General features: G+C 38.7%; 1 protein-coding gene across 2 annotated transcripts; it reads right to left on the reverse strand.

Annotated features, from left to right (window-relative positions):
* Nucleotides 1-2,554: 2,554 nt before the first annotated feature.
* Nucleotides 2,555-18,422, reverse strand: RXYLT1 (ribitol xylosyltransferase 1). 2 transcript variants are annotated; one of them, XM_019732464.2, is made up of 6 exons: nucleotides 18,102-18,421; nucleotides 17,053-17,208; nucleotides 13,770-13,872; nucleotides 8,044-8,358; nucleotides 5,927-6,097; nucleotides 2,555-2,987 (listed from the first exon to the last, which is right to left on the reverse strand). In XM_019732464.2, the coding sequence occupies exons 1-6, from the start codon at nucleotides 18,268-18,270 to the stop codon at nucleotides 2,570-2,572; spliced, it is 1,332 nt and encodes a 443-aa protein (XP_019588023.2). In that variant the 5' UTR covers nucleotides 18,271-18,421; the 3' UTR covers nucleotides 2,555-2,569. The 2 variants fall into 2 exon arrangements, with proteins under 2 accessions (XP_019588023.2, XP_019588024.2); XM_019732465.2 differs by lacking the exon at nucleotides 5,927-6,097 and having other exon boundaries at nucleotides 18,102-18,422.
* Between the last annotated feature and the right edge of the window lie 2,930 nt (nucleotides 18,423-21,352).

A 21,352-nucleotide genomic window follows, 5' to 3' on the forward strand; every position in this document is an offset into this window, starting at 1 on the left:
TCTGAACATTTAGGTAATTTCCTGGTACATAGTGTATGTTACAAAATATTTAATATATGATTGCATTCTCCTGCCTGGCTACTTACTGAGGTGGAAAATTCTCCGGTGCTGACAGGAAAGGAACCTGTAATGGTGCAGTCCTACCCAGCACTGGCCTCAAACCGTGTTTCTGCTTCAGTGAAGCTTTGAATTGTGAGTTTGATAGTTTATGGAGCTTCAAACTTTATGGATTCCAACTCTTTAAGCAGACCACCAGAACTCTGAAGGCAGATTTCCAACTAGTTCTAGAGGCAACTGATAGCTTAGAGTTGGCCTCTTAGTAAGTTACCCATAGCCTTCATATGGTAAGAAAGGATATTGGAGGACATTAGAAAATTTCTTTTGATATGATTTACTTGCGTCTTGCCCCACGGTCTTGACATTACAAAGGCTTTGCTGGCAACAGATACGTCAATGCAGAAAGCATTCTTTGGAAGATGATCCAGCCTTGTTGGTAAAATGTAGTGCAGAGGCTTCTTTAACCTAGTCAGAGGAGAATCGTGCTATAACCTTGGACCTGGCAGCACCGCTGCTCAAGGGAAAGACAAAACGGGGACTCTGCAAGATGAAGCCTGTGGTTATTGTTTTGGGTTGGCTCTTTTGGTTTGGAAGTCAGCTCAAGTAACCAGGGGCCAAGAGAGATGAAGGCTGAAGAAAGGAGATAATTCTGAAGCTACACAATGGGGAAATAAAAAAGCAATCATGGGAGTTATAGAAACCCATTCAGAAGCATCACAACAGCTCTCGGGCAGATTTCTCTTCTTGAGCTATTCGTAGAGTCTTTGCTTCCCTCACAGCCCAACTCTAACTTATAGCTCCCACGCCACTGCATCCTGTCAGTTCTGCTCCTGCACTTGACTCCCTGGTTCTCAGTATTTCGTAGTTCACAGAGGCTTTGGACTAGCTGTTGGCCTGCTATTGTTATTTTTTGGACCAATGTTCAGGGTCATCAGGAAGTCTATTAACAAGGTGTTCTTGAATAAAGTGTCCCTGGAGAGACACATGGTATAAAAGGCCCCCTATGTCTGGTGCTTTTATCAGGCACAGTTTCCTTAGACTTGAATAGGGTTGTGGCAGGAACCATGATTCTTCAATATGATGCAATGGTACGATCCTTTCTACTCAGGCTGCTAGACTTTCTGATGATGTGGAGACCCCTGTGCGAGGTCCAGGTCCAAGAAAGTGTGGGGGAACTTGTACCTGTTCAGTATCTACGGCCATTCATATAATGAGGAGACAAAAAGCTCCTGGAGACAAAAAAGCATTGTTAATGATGCTAATCCCCTGGTTTCACAGGAGCTAAGCCATAGGATTCCTGAGAAAATAAAAAGCCATACAAAGCAACAGATTGAGCCCAAGTTCATCCTCTCAGGAGCCCAAGGACCTGAAGATGAAGATCACTTAATCAAAGCCACTGCTCTCAAGAGCATCCGGCAGCCTCTGCATGAAGCGCTCCTCTGAGTTGGCCAGTCTTACTCCGTCCTTCAACAACTACTTCTGTTGAGTTTAGACACTAATTTTGTGGCTCTGACTGCCCCCAGTCCATTTTTGTATGAATTATGACCAAATTCTGCATCCAGGCACCCACCTCAACATGATCCAACAAAACTTGAGTCATCTAAAAGTCTAACGCTACAAGATTCATCCACATACATTCCCAACACGGCACATGATTACTCCCAAAATGTTGTAACTGAGCATGTGTTAAAATATTTAAATTTAGCCCTACTAACTAGTAAGCAATGAAAAATGAATTAGAAATTGCTATATAGAGTTTACTACATATATTGGGTACTTTGTACATTATCTCATTTCACATTTATAACTTACCCCATGAGGTACCATTATCTTCATTTCACATTGACAGGACCCAAGACTCAGAGCGAGGAGGTGGCTTCCTCAAGGTCCCCAGACAGTAGGCGCGGAGGCGAGGTTTCAGCTCAGGTTTTGTCTGACTCCAGAGCCCAGTCTTTCCACTACACGGTGCTGCTTCCCTAGAGTGGGTTTAATGGTGAGAAGAGCTGATAAATGTTGAATCATTCACCTTTGTGAGTTGAGTAACACTTCAACTGCATTTACAGGAATGGCCCAGCAAGGGAGCACTGGGTTAATATGACAGACGTAATCTAAGGCCTACAAGGGTATCATAAAGAACATTTATAAATACACAAACACACATACCTCCCAGTGTTAGCAGTGACAGATGGGCACATCTTATTAGGGAGACCACTTCATGGACAGTGTAGATGCCTGACCACTGCAGTGTACACCTGAAGCTGAAGCTGAATAATATTGTATGTCAACTATAATTTAATATATATATTTAGTCACAGGGTATGGAGTACAGCATAGGAAATAGAGACAATGGAATTGTAATAGATATATATGATGTCAGAGGGGCAATAGATTGGGGATGGGGGTTACCACTTTGTGAGGGGTGAAATGTCTATTACATTGTTTTGTACACATGAAACTAAAAAAAAAAATAAATGATTTAAAAAAATCAGATCTTAGCTCAAAAAGACAATAGTTAACCTTTATTGTTCATTAAAAATGAACTTTCTAAAATGTTAGTAAATCTCATTTTTAGCTCTGTTTTGAAGCGTTGATACCAGTGAAGTAACATTTTTCTTCTTTGAATCTTTTCCTGTAAAATTATAGTTTTTTCTTTTTCTAGAACAGCAGGAAGTTCTTTCCAGTTCTTAATAAAGATAAAGGGAGCATCCATGGACTTGAGTAACTGCAGAGGAGCATTATGGGAAACAGATGTATTTCCACAGCTGCCAGCTGTCATTGTATCTTCTACCACGGGAATGGAGCCATAGGAGCAAGCCTCATATATTCTGTAACATTCTGTGTTTACTCCTACTGGGCACAACGTGAGGTCACTCTGAAGTAAAGCTTCTTGATAATTCTTAAGGCTTTCATTCGTTTCCTGAGGCTGCCACCTAGAAAATGAGAAACACAACTGTTGTTTTCACTATACTAAGCGTATCTTTTGTGAAAGAAAATATTTTATTTTTTAATGGCAGTTACAGGCAATAGTAAACCTGTTATAGAGATGACAGGCAGACAAGATAAATAAAATTTTGCCCAAAAGAATTCTTGAAACTATTTAAGAATTTGAAAAGTTGACAGCTACACATTTTTCAATTTCAGCGGTCACCATTACATTTCTGAACGAGTACTAATTCAGCTAATATTTTCTGAGTGCCAAGTCTTCTCTCTCTACCCCACCCTCCACATTCCTACCCTTCTGGAGCTTATATTCTAGTTCCAGTGGTGGAGACAGGCAATAACCAAGTCAAGTCAGTACAATTATTTAGAAGGTGCCAAGTGCTGTGTGGAAAAATAAAGCAGACAAGTGAGGAGGGAGTTTTGAAGGGGGTAGTGTTGCAATTTTCAATAGGTGATCAGGGAATGTCTCATTGCAGGTGCATCTGAGCACAGAGCTGGAGGTGAGGGAGCAAACCATGCAGATACCTGAGGGGAGAACAGAGTGCAGAGAAAGCATAAAGGCCACGAGATAGCTCATGCCTAGCACGTTCAAGGAACAGCAGGAAGCCAGGGTGGCAGAAGCAGAGTGAGTGGGGGAGAGGTGTACAAGACGAGGTCAGGGCATCGGTCACGCGGGGTTTGGATCAGAGGGGTGACTGAACTGATCTATACTTTACCAGAATCAATCTGGCTCTTCTGGTAAGAACAGACTATACAGGGGCAAAGGTACAGTTAGGAAGCTAGATATTTTCTCCTGACTGTGCCAATGTTCTCAGTGAAACGAGCAATCGGGTCATAAGGTAAGAGTGGTTCGGAAGAGAGAAGAAGGCATAAAACAGTCTTCTAGAGGAGTGGAAACATACATGGACAAGGAAAATGTTGGGCACTTGTGGGTCATGTATTTAAAGTGAGACTGATCGGCTCCTTTCTCCAAGTGGGTTTGGCTGCATGGGTAGAGATATGGTGCAGCGAAGAGAGCTGGATTTATCTGGAGTTAGGGTTTGCTAGATTAGGGAACTAGGGCGCTAATCGTGATTGACTGTGAAGTTTAAGTGGGGTAAAGATATGATGGGAGCAAAGGACAATGAACAGGTGGTAGGAACAATGAATTGTAAGTCCCAGATAAATTGCAGATTATTACAGGAGATGAGCTGGAACGACAGGACATGCGGTTACAGAGAGAGTGCTGGAGTTTGAGATCAGGGAGGAGCAGCAGTATCGTACTGATAAGGTCTCGGAAAGTACCATGACAGTGAATAGCTAAGGTCACTTGGAGGCCAGATCACTGGAGGAGAGGAGGTAAAGGAACTGCAAGATCAAGGTAACGAAAGGACCATCTATGTCGATTTGGGAATCACCAAAAATGAGACTGGAGCAATGTCAGAGAGAATGAGATTATGCTCGGAACTAAACTCTTCAAAGAATTAAGGAGATGAATCCAAGGGTCAGAATATAACTTCAAAGAGGAAGAGTAATGGATGGATGGTTTTCTCTCCTGGCATAAGATTCAAAACTGGAAGTTGTAGGGAGGGAAAAGGGAGAACGGTCTGGAAGCAGCAATGAGAAGCAAGGAGGACACTTACTCGACCTCCTGGCCCAATGGTTTGACAGGAATTACAAGAATAATTCTATTCCCACACTAAACTTTGTCATTTTACACTGTCCTACCCATTCTATTCCAGGCACACTGTCCCTTGTCATTCCTCAACCATGGTAAGCTCGCTTCTGCCATAGGCTCTTTACATTCGCTCTTCCCTCAGCCTGGACCACTCTTCTCCCATGTAGACACAAGGCTCATGGCTGCACCTTCTTGAGGACCGTGCTTAAATGTCCCCTCACCAGTGCTTTTCTTGGCCATTCTAGAACAGCAAATGTCCCATTCCTGGTCCTCAGTGCTCTCTACATCGCTCCTCTGCTCCGTTGTTTCACATGCATTTATCACCTTCTGACACACAATGTATTTCACTGGTTTGTCTCCTCCAACAAGCATTTAAGTTCTAAGAAGGCCTGGACTTATGACTACTGTTCACTGCTCATGGCAAAAATAGTTTTTGGCATATAGCAGTTACTTGATAAATATTTGTTGATTGAATAGATATATGTGGTTACACAGATAGAGTCAGGAGTTATGCTTTCTAGATTTATAATTAATACATTTCTAGATCTAAAAGGACAGTTTTTTAGGCATTTTTAGTTCTCTGACTCTGCTTCATACACATGAAACTCCATTTGTTTAACAACAAAACGAATGATTCCACAATTTCTTCTTTCACGCCATGAATACCCGTTTCATGATTACCATGTAAGACAATGGAAAAATCAACCCTATTAAATCCATCCATCCACCCATCTACCCATCCATCCACCCGCCCACCTACTCACGCATCCATCCATCCATCCACTACCCTTTTGGCCTTGCCTACTTTATACAACATCCTATGTTAGATGTAGGTATTCAAAGAAGAATAATACGTGGCTCCTGTCCTCAAGGTAATGCCAGGTTCCTGAAGGTATGAAGAGTACTCCACGCCAATCTTGGAATACTGAACTGGTCACTTCAGGGATGAACCCAAGATGACATACTCGTATTCAGAATCTCCTGTAGGTCAAGTCTGACTAACAAATATTATTAGAGAAACCTAAATAATTGACATTTGCATATGACAGTTACATGTGTTCTTCTTCAAGATGGACTATAGCTAGAAGAGATTCTCCCTGTTCTAAATGTATACAACCCAAGCTGTTCACAGCTTTAATTACCAACTTACTTTCTGGGAAAAGGCTGGTATCAAAGGAGTTAACAGTGTCTCTTTGGAAACCTGTGCTGCCACACAAAGCAACTTTCAGATTGGAGAATGAAATGGATGAATCAAGTAAACACAGAACTTACTGTTCTCTTACTGAAACCCAACAAAGCTTATCAATCCCATCTTGTTTCAAAATGTTCATTAGTGCTTGTCTGGATGAATTTTCATAAACAGTTCCTAAGAAATTACATAAGTAGGGCCTTTCATTATACAGCATTGACCAACTCGCCTCCACCACAGGAAAATTCCTGTATCTATAAAAACAAGTACATATGAGTTAACAATACATGACAATAGGATTGGCAAAATTTCCATAATCCAACATCTTAGATAGCATGATGATATAGAAAGAAGAGATTTAAAATATGACTTTCTCAACCCCAAACTGTAATTTTCCATGCTTACTTTGGAAGAGTCCCTGAATCTACTGACTTAAAAAAAAAAAAATTCTGACGTTGATGTCTTTTACAAAATTGCTATAGAGATTATGTGCCTAAAGTGCTTTGTTTTTTGTATTCTTCAACTTTTATTAGACACCTAGTTGTAAGGCAGGTTGAATTCAAGACCTTCAAAGTATAAATAATCTACATTCATAATGATCATGATTTAATCAATGTTTTAGCCAGGTGATGGAAAGGTTACAGAACACATATTGCTACAGCAAAGAACTCCAATTCCAAAGGCTTTTCCAGTAGATTAAAAAAACACACAAAACCTGTGTGCTACACAGGAGAGGCTGGTTGCAACTGGACCATTCTTATGGGCATTTGGAAATAACAGAAATCAAATTGTGTGCCTGAAATACAACCTTCACATAAGAGCAAACCTTTATATAACAGTTACTCTGTAATAGGTTTTCTCCACCTCGGCATCACTGCCACTTTAGGCCAGAAAATTCTTTGCCACAGAGGCTGTCCTCTACATTTCAGGCCACTGAGCAGCCTCCCTGGCCTCTGTCTACCGGATTCGGTATCACATCTCCTCCCTCCACTTAGAACAATTCAAAATATCTCGACATTGCCAAATGTCTCCTGGGGGAAAAGCTGCCCCTGGTTGAGAACCACTGATCTATAACAGGGATATTGGCCTAGTCCAACAATACCAGAATTACACAGACATTTGTACTGTATTCATAAATTATGTCGTATTACTGTGAAAAGTAATTTTTTTGGTGTGACACATTTTACAAATACAAACTGTACTCTAGGGATAGACTTTTCAGAGGTCTTAAACCTGGCTATACCTAATATCAACCATTTTGCCTGGCTGACCCCAAACCTACTGAATCAGAAGACTGTAGTGTTAGACCAGGGAGTATGTTTTATCAATGTGCTTCTCTGGTGACATTTGTGTAGCCAACTGGGCAGCATTCTAAGGTCATACCTCGTTATCAGTTATAAAATAATGAACATCTGCTTCAGACATCATGTTAGTGAGCTTTTTCACAATTTGTCCATTCAACAATTATTTACTGAGTGCCTACTCTGTGCAGGCACTGTTTTAGGCTCTGCAGATAAAGGTAAAGTAGTGAACAAAGTAGAGACCAAAATCCCTGTCACTGGGAAGCTTATGTACTAGTAGCAACTCATCTTAAAGTCAACTTACTCTTAATTAAAAACCCTATTAACAGAAAGATAAAAAACTAAGTTTTCCATTTTATAGAAAGACTTTATGTATATGACAAACTGAAAAACGTTAGTTATTAATTAATTCATCTTTTTAATAGAAATTTGTGCAAATCCAACCAGTCTTAGTGGCAGATCTGAGCATGTTATAATGCTCCCAAGCCCAAGGACACAATGTGTTCCTGATTTAATATTGCCTTTAAAGGAAGATTTTTTTTTTTAAAACTCTTAGTTATAGAGACTCTATCATAATCGTTTTAAGAAGATCTATCTGCTATCCTTTGTTAAACATCTCTTTAAGGTACTCCTGATAAACTTAAAACTTTACCCTATGCCTCGGAGTTTTAAAACACAAAAAAATAACACATCTGTCCTCATAAAAGGCTTAAATACTCTAAAACATCATTGCTGTTACTGCAGCATGAGCCCATACCATATTTTTGCCCATGGAAAGAGTGTACCTGGTCTCAACGATGTCAAAAGAATTACATGTATTGAAAATTTAAAAAACAATCTTCCTGATTCTGAAATTCAGGTCTTAGAGTCTAGAAACATGTATCATATTTTGTACTTACGTTGCTACTCCTAAAGGCCATTGAAAAATATCCATGTCATTAATCCAGGGGCTGTCATATATTATGAAAAGCAGCTCCACAAAGCCTCCATTTCTTTTGAGAAACTGGTTTATCCATTCATTATCACAATGTTCATTTCCAAGCAAAACAACAGCAAGATGCTGGAGTTTTTGAGTTTGTACTAAATTTTGTGCATAAAGTAACCACTGGGTGGCATAAAAGACCTTTCCTTTTTCTCTTCCGTTCAATACAAGTACCACATTATTCACATCAACGGAGAAGTACCCTGGGACTACCGCTGGACCAGTGATGAAGCTGTTGAAAACAAAACAACAAAACAAGAGATTATAAAAAAAAAGAACAAAAGTATTTGGCACCAAAAGATTTTAATCATTTTTATATAAAATCTACAAGATTTAATCCATATTTTTTCTAGAAACATAATCTCTATAATACAAGTTCTTTTGAACAAGTCTGGACGATCGCTGTAGATTAATGGGAAGCTTTGGTTGCAGAGAGATCAATTTGCATATGATAATCAGAAATGTGGTAGCTTTTTGTTTTTAAACCACATTTAGAATAAGTGCTGACTAGACTTTTGAGCTGTTAAACAAAGAAATACAGATGAATAGTGTGAACCTGTGTAGTTCATACTGGACAGGTGTTTAAGCCAGGAGTTTCCACTCTTCATGGTGTGAGCTGCTATTCTACTCTCCATCTGACTGAAGCGTCTGAATCAATGGATGAGAACGTGTTGATGAACTGAGAAATGGAGAATGGCATTATAAACATCCCATGAAGGTTAAGTCTCAAAAGTATAGTGTTAAGGAAAAAAGCAAAAGGTAGAACACTCATAAAGATGACAATTATGTGTAAATTTGAAAGCAAATACAGAAAAATGTAATTTATGTTTATATATCTAACATAAACATAAACATAAAAATGCGAATGATGGGATACACACCAAATTCATGACAGTGGCTGCTTCTGAGGAAAGGGCCTGGGAAAGCAGTACAAAGAGAGCTTCACTTTTATTGGAAATATTTAATTATTTTAAGAGAAAAGTTACATATCTGAAGCAAGTATGAAAGAGAGCTGGAATTTGTTAGTTCTGGGTGGTGGGTAAATGAGAATCTGTTCTATTACTCTGTTCTTTATGGTATTAAAAAACTATCATAAAAGGAACAGGAATGTTTCATAATTCATATTTTTATATGATGTGCTGCTCAGAACAACCAATACCACTGAAATATTTTTAACTAATGTGCATTAAATATAAAAAACATCATTTACTATATCTTAATATTAGTCACAACAGTCCTGGATTCTTTATAACCTGCTAAGCCATTTCTTTATAACCTGCTAGAATCTTTTAATATGCTGAAATATCACTTTTATTGTTTGTTATAGTTGGGGATAAACACTAACAATTATTAAGTGCCTTTTACATACATGATACATAGGAATTTTGCATAGGTTATCATTTAACCTCCACAACAACTCTGCAGAGTACATTAATCCCCTGTTTTGCATTTGAGAAATCAGGCTTAAATTGTACAACCTGTGATGGCAATGTTGAGATTTGAACCAGCTCTGTCTAACTATAGGGTTTAAGTTGTTCCCATGATAACTTACTTGGTTAACAAATAACACAGATAATAGGTTAAAACACAAAACCTAAATATATATTTTGTTTCTGGATATATGTACCGCACGGATTTTATAACATTATTCTACAATGATAATAACCTACAGGGATCAGAACTGCGTTTCGACCTTGCCTTGGACAGAACCTGGCATTGGAGGTGGCCAATGATTCAGTGATTGTTTAGTAATTTAAGAGAACCTGCAGGAGCAGAGGGGTTAGAAAACGCTTTAGAAATGATGACAGTTATGACAGATTTAAAGTACTTATTATTGGTAGTATACGAATACTCTCCTTTAGAATGACAGGCAACTACAATCCCTAGAGCACGAGAACCATTCCAGTTGTCCTTCCCCACCCGAGGTCAACTTTATGAAGGAAGAAATGAAAACCTTGAGAGAGGTTACATGACTTGCATAAAGCTAGTTGACATGAGATAGGCAATGGCAGAGATGGGACTCAAACTTAGTTATTTGACATTACATATGCCCAAACTATTTTAAAGAGTACCGTACAACCTTTTGTTGTTTTTTAAAAGACATTAAACATTTTACTATGGATAACACTGATAATTATCTAATAATATTTCATTTTGATTTTTAATAAGACATGAATATGCCTAAAAATGGTTTTTATCAGGATAGTTTATAATAAGAGCATCTAGTAATACCATGATTCTCTAACACTGCAACTGCCATTGCCTCTTCCACCTGTATTTTTTCACAGCAACCATGGAAAACCCAGCTTCACAAACGTATGACATCACTGAAATGAATGTAGGGAGATCTAATGTTGAAACTATGAACTAGCAGTTTGTACAGTGTCTGACAGATGTGAAGTATAACTGTGTTTCCCACAAATATTGAAAATAGTATGTGGTGCCCCAGGAGGCTTCAGTACACAGACTGGGAAACACAGATCTAAGTAAATTAGGGGTTAAAAAATCCTGCAAGATTCAGATAGTTCGTGTGTGTGTGTGGGGAGGTGTGTTGTTCAAACTGCAGTGGGTTAAGAAGTAAATTAAGAAAGTGGTGACAGTGAGTGTAGACAACTCTTGAAAGTTCACATGAGAAGGTGAGAAAGCAGTAACAAGCGAAAGCTGATGATAAAGGAGACCAAGGAAGTAACTGATGGAGCAAGGTCTTGGAAGAGGCAGAAGGCATGCACGCGTTTAGGGAGCTAACCTTGAACCATGGACATCACCTCCCTGCGAGCTAAGGAAAGAGATAAGGTCAGGGGAGGGATCAGAGAGATCCTGTAGGAAAATGTTAGAGGAACTAGTTAAGGGAGATAATTACGGATATATTCAATTTTTTTGAAGAAATAAGAGGCAGGGTCATCTGCTGAGAAAGAGAAGGTCAGGTAGTGTTGTGTAGTGGGCCAGAGGGGTGGATAAACTTGCTCCTCTTCCTGTACTTTCTGTCTCGACTGCACACCAGCTAACCTGTCAAGCAAGCTAGAAACCAGGGAGTTGTCAGATTCATTTTTGCTTTCAGCTTCACATCCAATAACTCCTAAATTCTGATAATTTTGCCCAAAAATATTTCTCAGATTTCTTCCTGGCTGGACCCACCCCACCACCTTACTAAGTAATAGTAAAAATATTAAAACTAATAACAACAGTAAGACTTCTATTGTTATTACTGTGTAACAGAGACTATTCTAAGCACTATACATCTATTAACGCATTTAATCTTCAAAACAATTCTGTGAAATAGAAACTATATTTTCCTTATTTTAAACTTAAGGAAATTCAGGCACAGAGAAGATAAGAAACTTACTTGCCCAAGCTCAGACAGCTAGTATGAGGTAAAGCTGGAATTTGAACTGAGATAGTTTGGCTGCAGAGTCTGTGCTCTTAACAACTCAATTGCACTGCTGTACTCCAGAGAGGTGATAGGGCTTCATCACACTGACTCAGAAGTTGTGTGCCCCACGTGTTCATGTACGAGTATTCATACCCTGAGCACAGACGATGCATGCTTCTGATTCAGTAGTGAACAATGAGTCACTTATTCCCTTCAGGAAACACGTGGAGTTTGGAAGTGCTACATATAGTTAAAGCCCACATTTTGATTCCATGTTTAATCAAATAATTCTCAAAAAACTAGGTATCAACTGTAGCCTGCCTATATGAAAAGAATGTGCTGGTCATATCAATATAAGCATGTGGACTGACTGATGGTTCCAGCTCCATTCTGAGTTATTTACTTTGTATTCTGGATTACATTTGTTGGAACTATGAGTTGATAAGAACTCGTTCATGAGCTGGATCAACCCTTTAAGCTCTTTTAAACTAAAAGGTTTATTTAAACAAAATGTATTTATACTGATTTATAACAAGTATCCTGATAGTACTTAGAAACACTTTCCATTTCTTCAAGGTGACCCATTACTTCTGATTCACTTTTGGTCAAACAAGGATGAATGTGTTAAAACATTTAAGTATTTAGTGACCCACGTAGCTCAATTCAACTCAAAACTTACAATTCCATAAAAGTACTAATTTTGGATAAATAAATTAGGTATACTACTTTTCATGAGCCTAAAATTTTAAGTTGTTTTAAAAAAATCTTCCATAATAGTGAACTTTGAATACACGATTCTCTTAAATCCTAAAACAGCATTGCTATTTGATCGTAATATAAAATCTGCAGTAAAAAATTCAGAGGGGAAGATTTTCTTTTGGGAATTAATGCTGCTTGCTCAAATTCTTTGCTATCATTATAGTAACAGTATATACTAACTTCTCTATGAATTTTTAAGAATTTTTCTGAAAATTCTATATATTATCAGTAGAACTATTAGACTAATACCCATTACACATCTACTTTTTAAACACCAAAATATTAGATTTGTATGCATAATACACACTTACTTTCAAACACCCTAATCTAACTGTTGTAAGTTTAGGACTATGTATAAGCACTTGAATGGGATTAGATGGATAGAAACCTAGAGATGAAAGTGAAAATCATCATTACCAGTGATGATTTGAAAAACATGTTTACTTTTCAAGTAAATGATTACTTTGAAAAGAATCATGCAATGAAATTGCTTTCCAAGTGTGTGTAAAGTAAATAATAGCAGTGAAAATTCAAATAGAATTGAGATTAACTAGGTATAACTTTTCCTCTTGATTTCTGTAAGACAGAAATGGAATTCTAATAGAAACCAGAATATTTGGTTCACATTTTTCCCCCTAATAATATAGTTGTATGAAATGAGCATTTTTAATTATTTGTGTTATTTCAATAAAAAGCAAAATCTAACAGAAAAGAGCATTCTTTCATATGATAAAAACAACACAATATAGATTTGGTCACATTACAGCAAACTGGCAGTGCTCTGAGATGTGTGAACTCTGATTTCAACTGATATGTAAATTTATAAATAAAATTATCACAATTTCCTATGATAAAATTATCACAATTTTTATAAATAAAATCTTAATTCTATTAGAAATATTTAGAAAATATGCAGTCATAGATAAAAGTTTTATAAAAATACAAGCTCAAAAAGTCCTAACGATACATTAGTTTTAAGTCTAAAAAAAAGATTTCTGAGTATTATAGTAAAATGGTAACCTATATCATTAAATTATGATAAAACACTGTTTTATCATAATTTAATGTTTTGATAAAAAAATTTCAAAAGTCATAGCAATAGCTTTGATATTACCTATTATAAAAAATATGTGAACATAACTATTATATGAAAGAGAAAAATGAAAATATTTTAAAGTTTACATATTATTCCTATGTAACCTTAGGAAATGTTAAATGCTCATCAACAATTAAATGCTACAAAATCTGGAACATGAGTTTTTCTATATAATCAGAAATGCTTTGATAAAAATGAAAGACATATGATTCAAAAAGAGGGAGTATTTTTTATTCCAATTTCATAAGAAAATGTTCAAGGTAAGCTTTAACTATGAATATATATTCATGAGATTTATTTCTCTATTCTTCACAACAAGTTGAAGTGGAAATATTTTCTATGAATAGATTTTCCTTCTAGGATTTACATAAAACATTGTATGGCAACACATCAAAGGTTAATGTTGTACGATTAATACCTGTAATGTGTTCTTCCTACAATTGAATTTCCTTCTCTCCACTGAGCGGTCACATCAGTGGGCTCAAGTAAGCCTCCAAAAATATGCTCCCAGAGATACAAACCTGGTAATTAAAAAAAGAAAAACATTTACTGTTTGATCTACTCAGATGTGTGGGATGAGTTTAAGTTCTGTTCTTTTATATCATTTGACTAGGAAACCAGATTTTATTTCTCCTCTTTGGTCCCTTAGCAGGCAGTGCTACCCAGCAATAGCTCAAAACCATCAGCATGGCCGCTACTATATGAGACAGAACTCAGAGGTTGTCAGTATAACATGTAGGAAAATATGGGTTAATAATCTCTTACTCTAAATTTGAGAAAACTCTATCACTGGACCTTTACTACCTATTTTATCCTGAAGTGTGTTATAGTACTATGTACCGTGTTTCCCGGAAATAAGACCTAGCCAGACAATCAGCTCTAATGCGTCTTTTGGAGCAAAAATTAATGTAAGACCTGGTCTTATTTTACTATAATACGGTCTTATTTCCAGGGAAACATGGTAAATTACAACAGTAAGTCCTTTACTGTAGTAAAGGGGCCATGAGTCAAGGAATGCAGTGGCCTCTAGAAGCTGTAAAAGGCAAGGCAACGGATTCTCCTCTAGGCCTCCAAAAGGAATACAGCCCTCTGGACACATTTTAGGCTTCTGCCTTCAGAAATCTAATATAACAAATTTGTGTTGTTTTAAGCCACTAAATTTTCAGGAATAGGTTATATCAGCTATAAGAAACTACAGATTATGTAGTTATAAATTATTTGTACCTGGAAATGGGATACTAATATAACAAGTATTTAAAATTCTGGAAGTGGCTTTAGAATTAGGTAGTGGAAAGAGGCTGGAAGCATTTTGAGGAGTATGATTTTTAAAAAGCCAAGATTAGATTGTCTTGAACCAATTGTAGGTAGAAATTTAGACGCTAAGGACTCAGCTAGTGAGAATTTGCAAAAACGCTGGGAGCACAGTATTCTCAGAGAATAAGCATACTGTTGGTAGAAATATGCATGTTAAAAGCATTGCTGATGAGGGCTCAGGAAACGAGTAACATGTTATTAGAAACTGGAGAAAAGAAGATTCTTATTATATAGTCACATACCACATAATGACGTTTCAGTCAACAATGGACTGCATGTGATGGTGGTCCCACAAGATTATAATGGAGCTGAAAAATCCCTATGCCTAACCATGCAGTAGTCACAGTGCAATGTGTTACTCACGTGTTCGTGGTGATGCTGGTGTAAAGACACCTACTGTGCTCTTAGTCACATAATAGTGTAGCACATACATTTACAGTAGTAGGCTATACCATCTAGGTTTGTGTAAGTATACTCTACGATGTTCCCACAAGGACAAAATTGCCTAATGGCACATTTTGTACAACGTATCCCTGCTGCTAAGCGGCACATTACTGTATAGCGGCAGAAAGCTTAGCTGAATCGTGTACTACAATTATATGGAAAGCAGAACTTGTAAACAATAAACTTGGATATTTAGCTGAAGAGATTTCCAAGCAAAGTGCTGAAGCTGTGGCGTGGTTTCTTCTTGCTGATTATAGTAAAACGTGAGAGGAAAGAGAGATTGAGAGAAGAACTGTTAAGTAAAAAAGAACCAGTACTTGATGATTTGGGAAATTCTCGGCCTATTCAGATTGCAAAAAGATGAAAATTTAGGAGATTCACTGTCAGGAAAGAATGCTCTGGAGAGAAGGCCAAGGATGTGACTGGATATCCTTAGGCTAGTGACTCAGAAAAATAAAAAGATCATAATATTTAGTTGCATAGAGCTCTCTGAAGGTATTAGATGTGTAATTTATTAATCTCCTTCAGTAATCTTAGCAGAAACCAGAAAGAGAGATGGGATTGTCTAGGAAAGAATGGTGGTAGAGCTCTTCTCTAATGCAGTGAATCCTTGTGACATACACAGGAGACCCACAAGGTTCTTGAGAATGTATACCAGCAGAAACATTGCCAGCTTGCACTATAAGGGACTGAGAGAGGGTGAAATGAAAGAAGGCTGTTAGATTCCTTATCCCATCTGCAGGAAACAGGCTGATAACATTGCTCTGAAAACACATGCTACCATTCATGAAAAACGAAGGATGACTCCAAGGGCAGAGCTGAAAGGCCAAAGTTTCGAGCCACAGATTATTCCCAGCCCTTAAAATGGAGTTTGCCTGGCTGATTTCAAAATTGCTTGGACCAGTGACTCGATTTTACTTCCATTTTATCCCTTTTTAAATAGCAATGTTTATAACTGATATTATTTGACTGTGCTTGGGGAACAGGTTGATGAAAGTAGTTTGATAAAACTCATCTGGCCACTTTGTGCTTATAGGATTAAAAAGAGAAGTCTGGAAATATGAAAACCTGTTAAGATGTGTATTTAATTAAAAACTAGAATGGGGAAATGGTAATTTGAAAGAAGAAATTAATATTAGAGATTTCATAAAGAAAAAAAAACTGTTAGAACTTGACAACTGGAGGCCTGGCTGGGTTCATGAAATTTAGAGTTCGGTAGAAATCTTCAAGGATGCATTTTTGCATATAAGTGTGAATGAATTTATGAAACAACATGGGCCAGGCTTTATCCTCTTTTCACTTTCCTCTCATCTGGTACGTTCTATATCCCTCACTGAATATATAAATCCAACTCATGTTTAAAGGCCAAATAAAGCCCCTTCTAATTCACTAAATTCTTTCTGACTCTTCTAAGAATCAAGGGTTCCATTCTCTAACTGAGCATAATATATAACTTGGTGTGCTAGACTTTCATGATACTCCGTGCAAAATTTCTTTGTGGGCAATCAAGTTTAATCAACTACATACTATGTCCCCTTATTGGACACTGACAATGAATTTTGTTTATTTACTTCAAAGGTTCCCAAACTTGTTTGGCCATCAAGGGCAGTGGCCACATCTTATACTTGTGTATCAAGTATCCAACAAACATAGATTCATGAAACTTCAGTTGACATAGGTATTTAACTATATTGAGATCTGCACACACTTTGTATATACAAATAAAGCTGTGCTCAGCTGAAGACCAACGATAGAATATGTGTGTGCATGTGTATTTACATAGATGTTGCTTAACAGAAAGGATATTGAAAAAACTAAAAAAAAAAAATGTATCATGATACCTTAACAAATGATTAAACTATAAATGTATTAAAATGAATTGTTAAAAAAATAAAGTACATTAGACATGCTTTTTACCGTCTAAGCTCTACACAGTAACTTACCAATGGCAGCTTTGCCCCAGATTTGTACTCGGAAGTCTGCTTTCCCTTTTGTGGATTTATTTAATATTTGAAAGCTAGTTTTAAATCTGTGTTGTTGCTCATTTTTTTCATCTCCTTCCCAAGGATTCCATTCTTCACTTCCCAAAGTAGACTGCTCTGTGTTTTAAAGAGAGTAACAGTGTTTATCAGTAAGGTAGATCTGGCGTTGTAGATAAATCCAAGTCATTTAAATTAGATGTTAGGAAGCTCTAATTTCAACCTAAGAGGTAAAGCAACTGAATTTGAACTGGTTAAACACACACATTAAGAAAAAAAGGATATCAGAATCTAATTTTTATTAGTCCTTTACTCTGAAAGATCTGAGATAAAATGTTAACACAAAATTCTTTCCCAAACAAAAACCTTCTAAAATAACTGGATAATATGTATCAAGTTACAAGTGTAACTTTTGCATTTCTTTATAGATTGTATATATACGTAACCTACACATAAAAACTTGACTTCAGAACGTAAGGTGTCCAACAGGTTTAGATACTATTGTGCTAAAATTCTGCAAAAAGGGAGAGATGAGTCTGAGACCGATCTTGGCATAGGTCAAAATACAGGACAGGGTCCAGGATTTGGAGGTAAAGGGCCCTGGGTTTCCGAAATCATTGCATTTAGAGGAGGCTCTTTGTTTCAATATGGAAATAGATGTGTGAAACCCAGTGGCATTTCCGCGAATCTGCAGCATTTTGTGAGAATGTCTTGGATATTTAAGACAAGTTTTAAAGGTGGGCGAGCCTGTCAGCTTTGGGGGTAGGAAGTGGGGAGAGCGCGTGGGAGTCGGGCGAGGATTGCGGCAATCCCGAGCGCAGGGCAGGTGAAAGGGAGCAGGCGGAGGGCAAGCGCACCACAGGGCCCGGGAGCAATACCGGCCACGACAGTGAGATTCCCGGACCAAGAGCGAGATCCCGGCCGCAATGCTCGGCTCCGCCCGGCCCTTATTTCCCCGCAAATCCGAGTCGGGTCGCGCAGCCGGGGACCGAGGCCGCCAACCCGTGTCCTACCTCGGCCGCGCCTCTCCCGCACCGGGGCCGCCCCCTTCCGGAGGCTCCGCAGAGACGCGGCCGACGCCCGGCGGCGGCGCCCGAAAAAGACGTGGTATGCGGCGTAGAGGGAGAAGAGGCAGTAAAGGGCGATGAGAAACGAGCAGAGCCGTTTCCGCGTCAACCGCATCCCACTCAGGCTTCCCGTCAGGCCACCGCCACCAAAGAGCCGGGCCGGAGTAGAAGCCGCCTCAGAGCCTTGGCCCTGGCGGCGTCCGCTGCACGACAGGGTCCCAGCGGAGGGAGCCACCTGCACCCGCCCGGCTGGCGGGTCTTCTGCTCCGCCCAGGTTCTGCCCCCAGCTCTTCCGTCCCTCCCCACTCCAACCCCAGCTCAGGCCCCGCCCCCAGAGCTCCCAAGCCCCTCCCATCCCGTCCCGCCCCGCCCTATCATCAGCCCCGCCCCGTCGGGGGGCGCAGAGATCTGGCATGACTCTGACTCTGGAATTGGCGTTGGAAGACCGCCCATACCCCGCTGCTCGCGGACTTTTGCGGTATAGCCACTGTTCCTGTCAACCCTGCATTCCTCTCCGTATACATAAAGACTGCCGTTATCTGATGGGAAAGGAAGAATAAAACACCTCCCATCGGTGGCCCATGAAGGCACATTAAGGTACAGAGCATATCCATTTTTGTTTAACACGTAATCCCTAGAGTTTAATATGGGGCCTGCTACATTGACCGATGAATGAATACAAATGTCCATTAATAATAAGTGAGTCATGACAGTGGTAAACATTGTGAATGTGATTAATGCCACTCAATACAATGGTATACTTTGAAATGGATAGAATGGCGAACTTATGAAGTACATACGTATATATAGTCTGACAATTAAGTTCGAGACCAATGTTGCTAATCTTTTATGATATCAGAGGGATTATTCATTATGAATTTGTACCAACTGGACAAAGTTAACAACGTTTACTATTTGGAAGTGATGAAAAGGCTGTGTGAAAAAGTTAGACGACCTGAACTTTTCACCAACAATTCATGGCTCTTGCATCACGACAATGCACCAGCTCACACGGCACTGTCTGTGAGGGAGTTTTTAGACAGTAAACAAATAACTGTATTGGAACACCCTCCCTACTCACCTGATCTGACTTCTTTCTTTACCCAAAAATAAAGGAAAAAGGAAGACATTTTGATGCCATTCAGGACATGAAGGGTAATATGACAACAGCTCTGACGGAGAAGAGTTAAAAAGTTCAAGAAGAGTTCCAAAGTTTCTTTGAAGGGTGGACTAGGCACTGGCATCAGTGCATAGCTTCCCAAGGGGAGTACTTCAAAGGTGACCATAGTGATATTCAGCAATAAGGTATGTAGCACTTTTTCTAGATTGAGTTTATGATCTTAATTGTCCGACCTTGTATTGTGGGGGTGCCAAAAAAATGTATACAAACGGATGCTTTGGTTAATGTTGCTCAAGCAGTAGTTCGCTGTAATCAGAAGTGTCTGGACACTGGTAGTAACCACTTTGAGCACCTCTTGTAATTGCAGAAGTCAAACGTGACTTGTATTCATCTTTTGTTATCGGTACATATTGAGCATTACAAGTTTAATATAGTTTTCCTTTCTTAAAATGTGTATACATTTTTTGGCACCATATATATACATATATATATCTTATGATAATAAAAATACTTTAAAAATTAAGTTTTATTGCTATGATGTGACTTGAAAGCACACAGGTTTGCAGCATTTTGTCAAATAGAGGCTGTAAAATTGAATGTTGCCAATAAACTTTCTATGTCAAGCCTTGTGAAACTGGGGTACAATTTTTTTGTCAGTTGTGTCTGTAATTGCTATTCAAGGTATCTGGTAGTCTTGACGGCCAGCGAGCTAGTGTGGAGTAGGCCTTCAGAGCCTTCAGTTGCTGTGCCCTGAGTGATTCAACTCTCTACCCCGATGCAGTGTCCTCAAAGTTTCTGGATAAAGTTTCCATCCCCTCCATTAGCACAAACTTATATTTCCTGAGTTTTATGCTCTTGGGGTCAGGTCTGTGTCTTCCAAAGTGACATCATAGATAATTTGATAATTTTATGACTAGACGGAAATTTAGGTCGAGATATTTGGGTGACTTGACCAAAATTGTATACTTTGTTGGTGACTAAGCTGTGACTAGAATCCCTGTGTCTGTTTGCAGTTCTGTGTTCTTGCCCCTCAGATCACCCTGTATTTGTTTGTTTTTTGCTTAACAATATCAGATACGAATAATGAACTCTGATCATATTTGGTGAAGTTTTCTTCTCTCTTTGCAAAAGGAAGAATTATTAATCATTAGGATTTGATATTGTTAAACCCTAATGCCTTCGGTTAGCTGCCTGAAAATAGTACACGTTTATTTTTAGAAGTCCACAGTTCAAATTTCTTGTGCTACCTGGCCAAAATTCTCCTCTAACATTATCAAGGTTTCAGTAATACTCAAGAAATGTATTAACAACTTAGAGAGATTGTCGTGCGGGATACCCTGCTCACTGCGCCATTTGTCATGCAGGGCGTCCGGCGGGGTCTCTGGTCCCGCTCCCCACATAAGAACGCAGGACATGGTGAGGTCAAAAAGGAACACCCACGGAGCCATAAGTAGGGGAGTCATACCACTATATTCTCGCTGGCGGCATCCGCCTTTCTGCAATCCGCTCTTGTTAGCTCAGCCACCATCTTCTTGCTAGCCCCCATTCTTTCTGCTAGCATAGCCACAGTAGTTATATTAGTGGCCAATGGCTCACTGGTTACAGCTGACGCCAACTAGCCATAGCTGATGGCCATCCAATCACAGTTGATGGTCATTTACTACCTGAGCCAGCAGCTTTCTATGTGAGGCCGAGAGCCTGGAAACTGCTTTTTGGGGTTCTGTCCCCACAGAGATTTTCACAGCTTGGCCAGAAGTCTTTGCTTCAAACCCTTTGTAAGATACTTCTAGAAGGGCTTGGCTATGTAACAACTCATAAGTCATTAACTATAGCTATATTAAATTTAAAAGAATCATTCTCAGTAAGACACATTTTTCTTTTCTGTGTGACTATGACAGTTATAAAAATAAATGAAGAAACTACAGAAAGTTATTGACATTGGGAGATAGTAAGCAAATTGTAATATTTTCTTTAAACAATCAACCCAACAAATAAATAGCCAAACAAACAAAACTAGAATATAATTGTCGTGCGGGGAGGCCTGCAGGGTCTCTGGTCCCGCTCCCCACATAACGCA

This window comes from Rhinolophus sinicus, linkage group LG02 (assembly GCF_036562045.2).
Source record: "Rhinolophus sinicus isolate RSC01 linkage group LG02, ASM3656204v1, whole genome shotgun sequence".
Classification (NCBI taxonomy): domain Eukaryota; kingdom Metazoa; phylum Chordata; class Mammalia; order Chiroptera; family Rhinolophidae; genus Rhinolophus; species Rhinolophus sinicus.

Coding starts and splice junctions, on each gene's coding strand:
- RXYLT1 (XM_019732464.2), bottom strand. CDS start 18,270: ATGCGGTTGACGCGGAAACGGCTCTGCTCGTTTCTCATCGCCCTTTAC. Junction 17,209..18,101: donor GCGGGAGAGGCGCGGCCGAG/GTAGGACACGGG, acceptor TTTAAAACACAG/AGCAGTCTACTTTGGGAAGT. Junction 13,873..17,052: donor CTGGGGCAAAGCTGCCATTG/GTAAGTTACTGT, acceptor TTTAATTACCAG/GTTTGTATCTCTGGGAGCAT.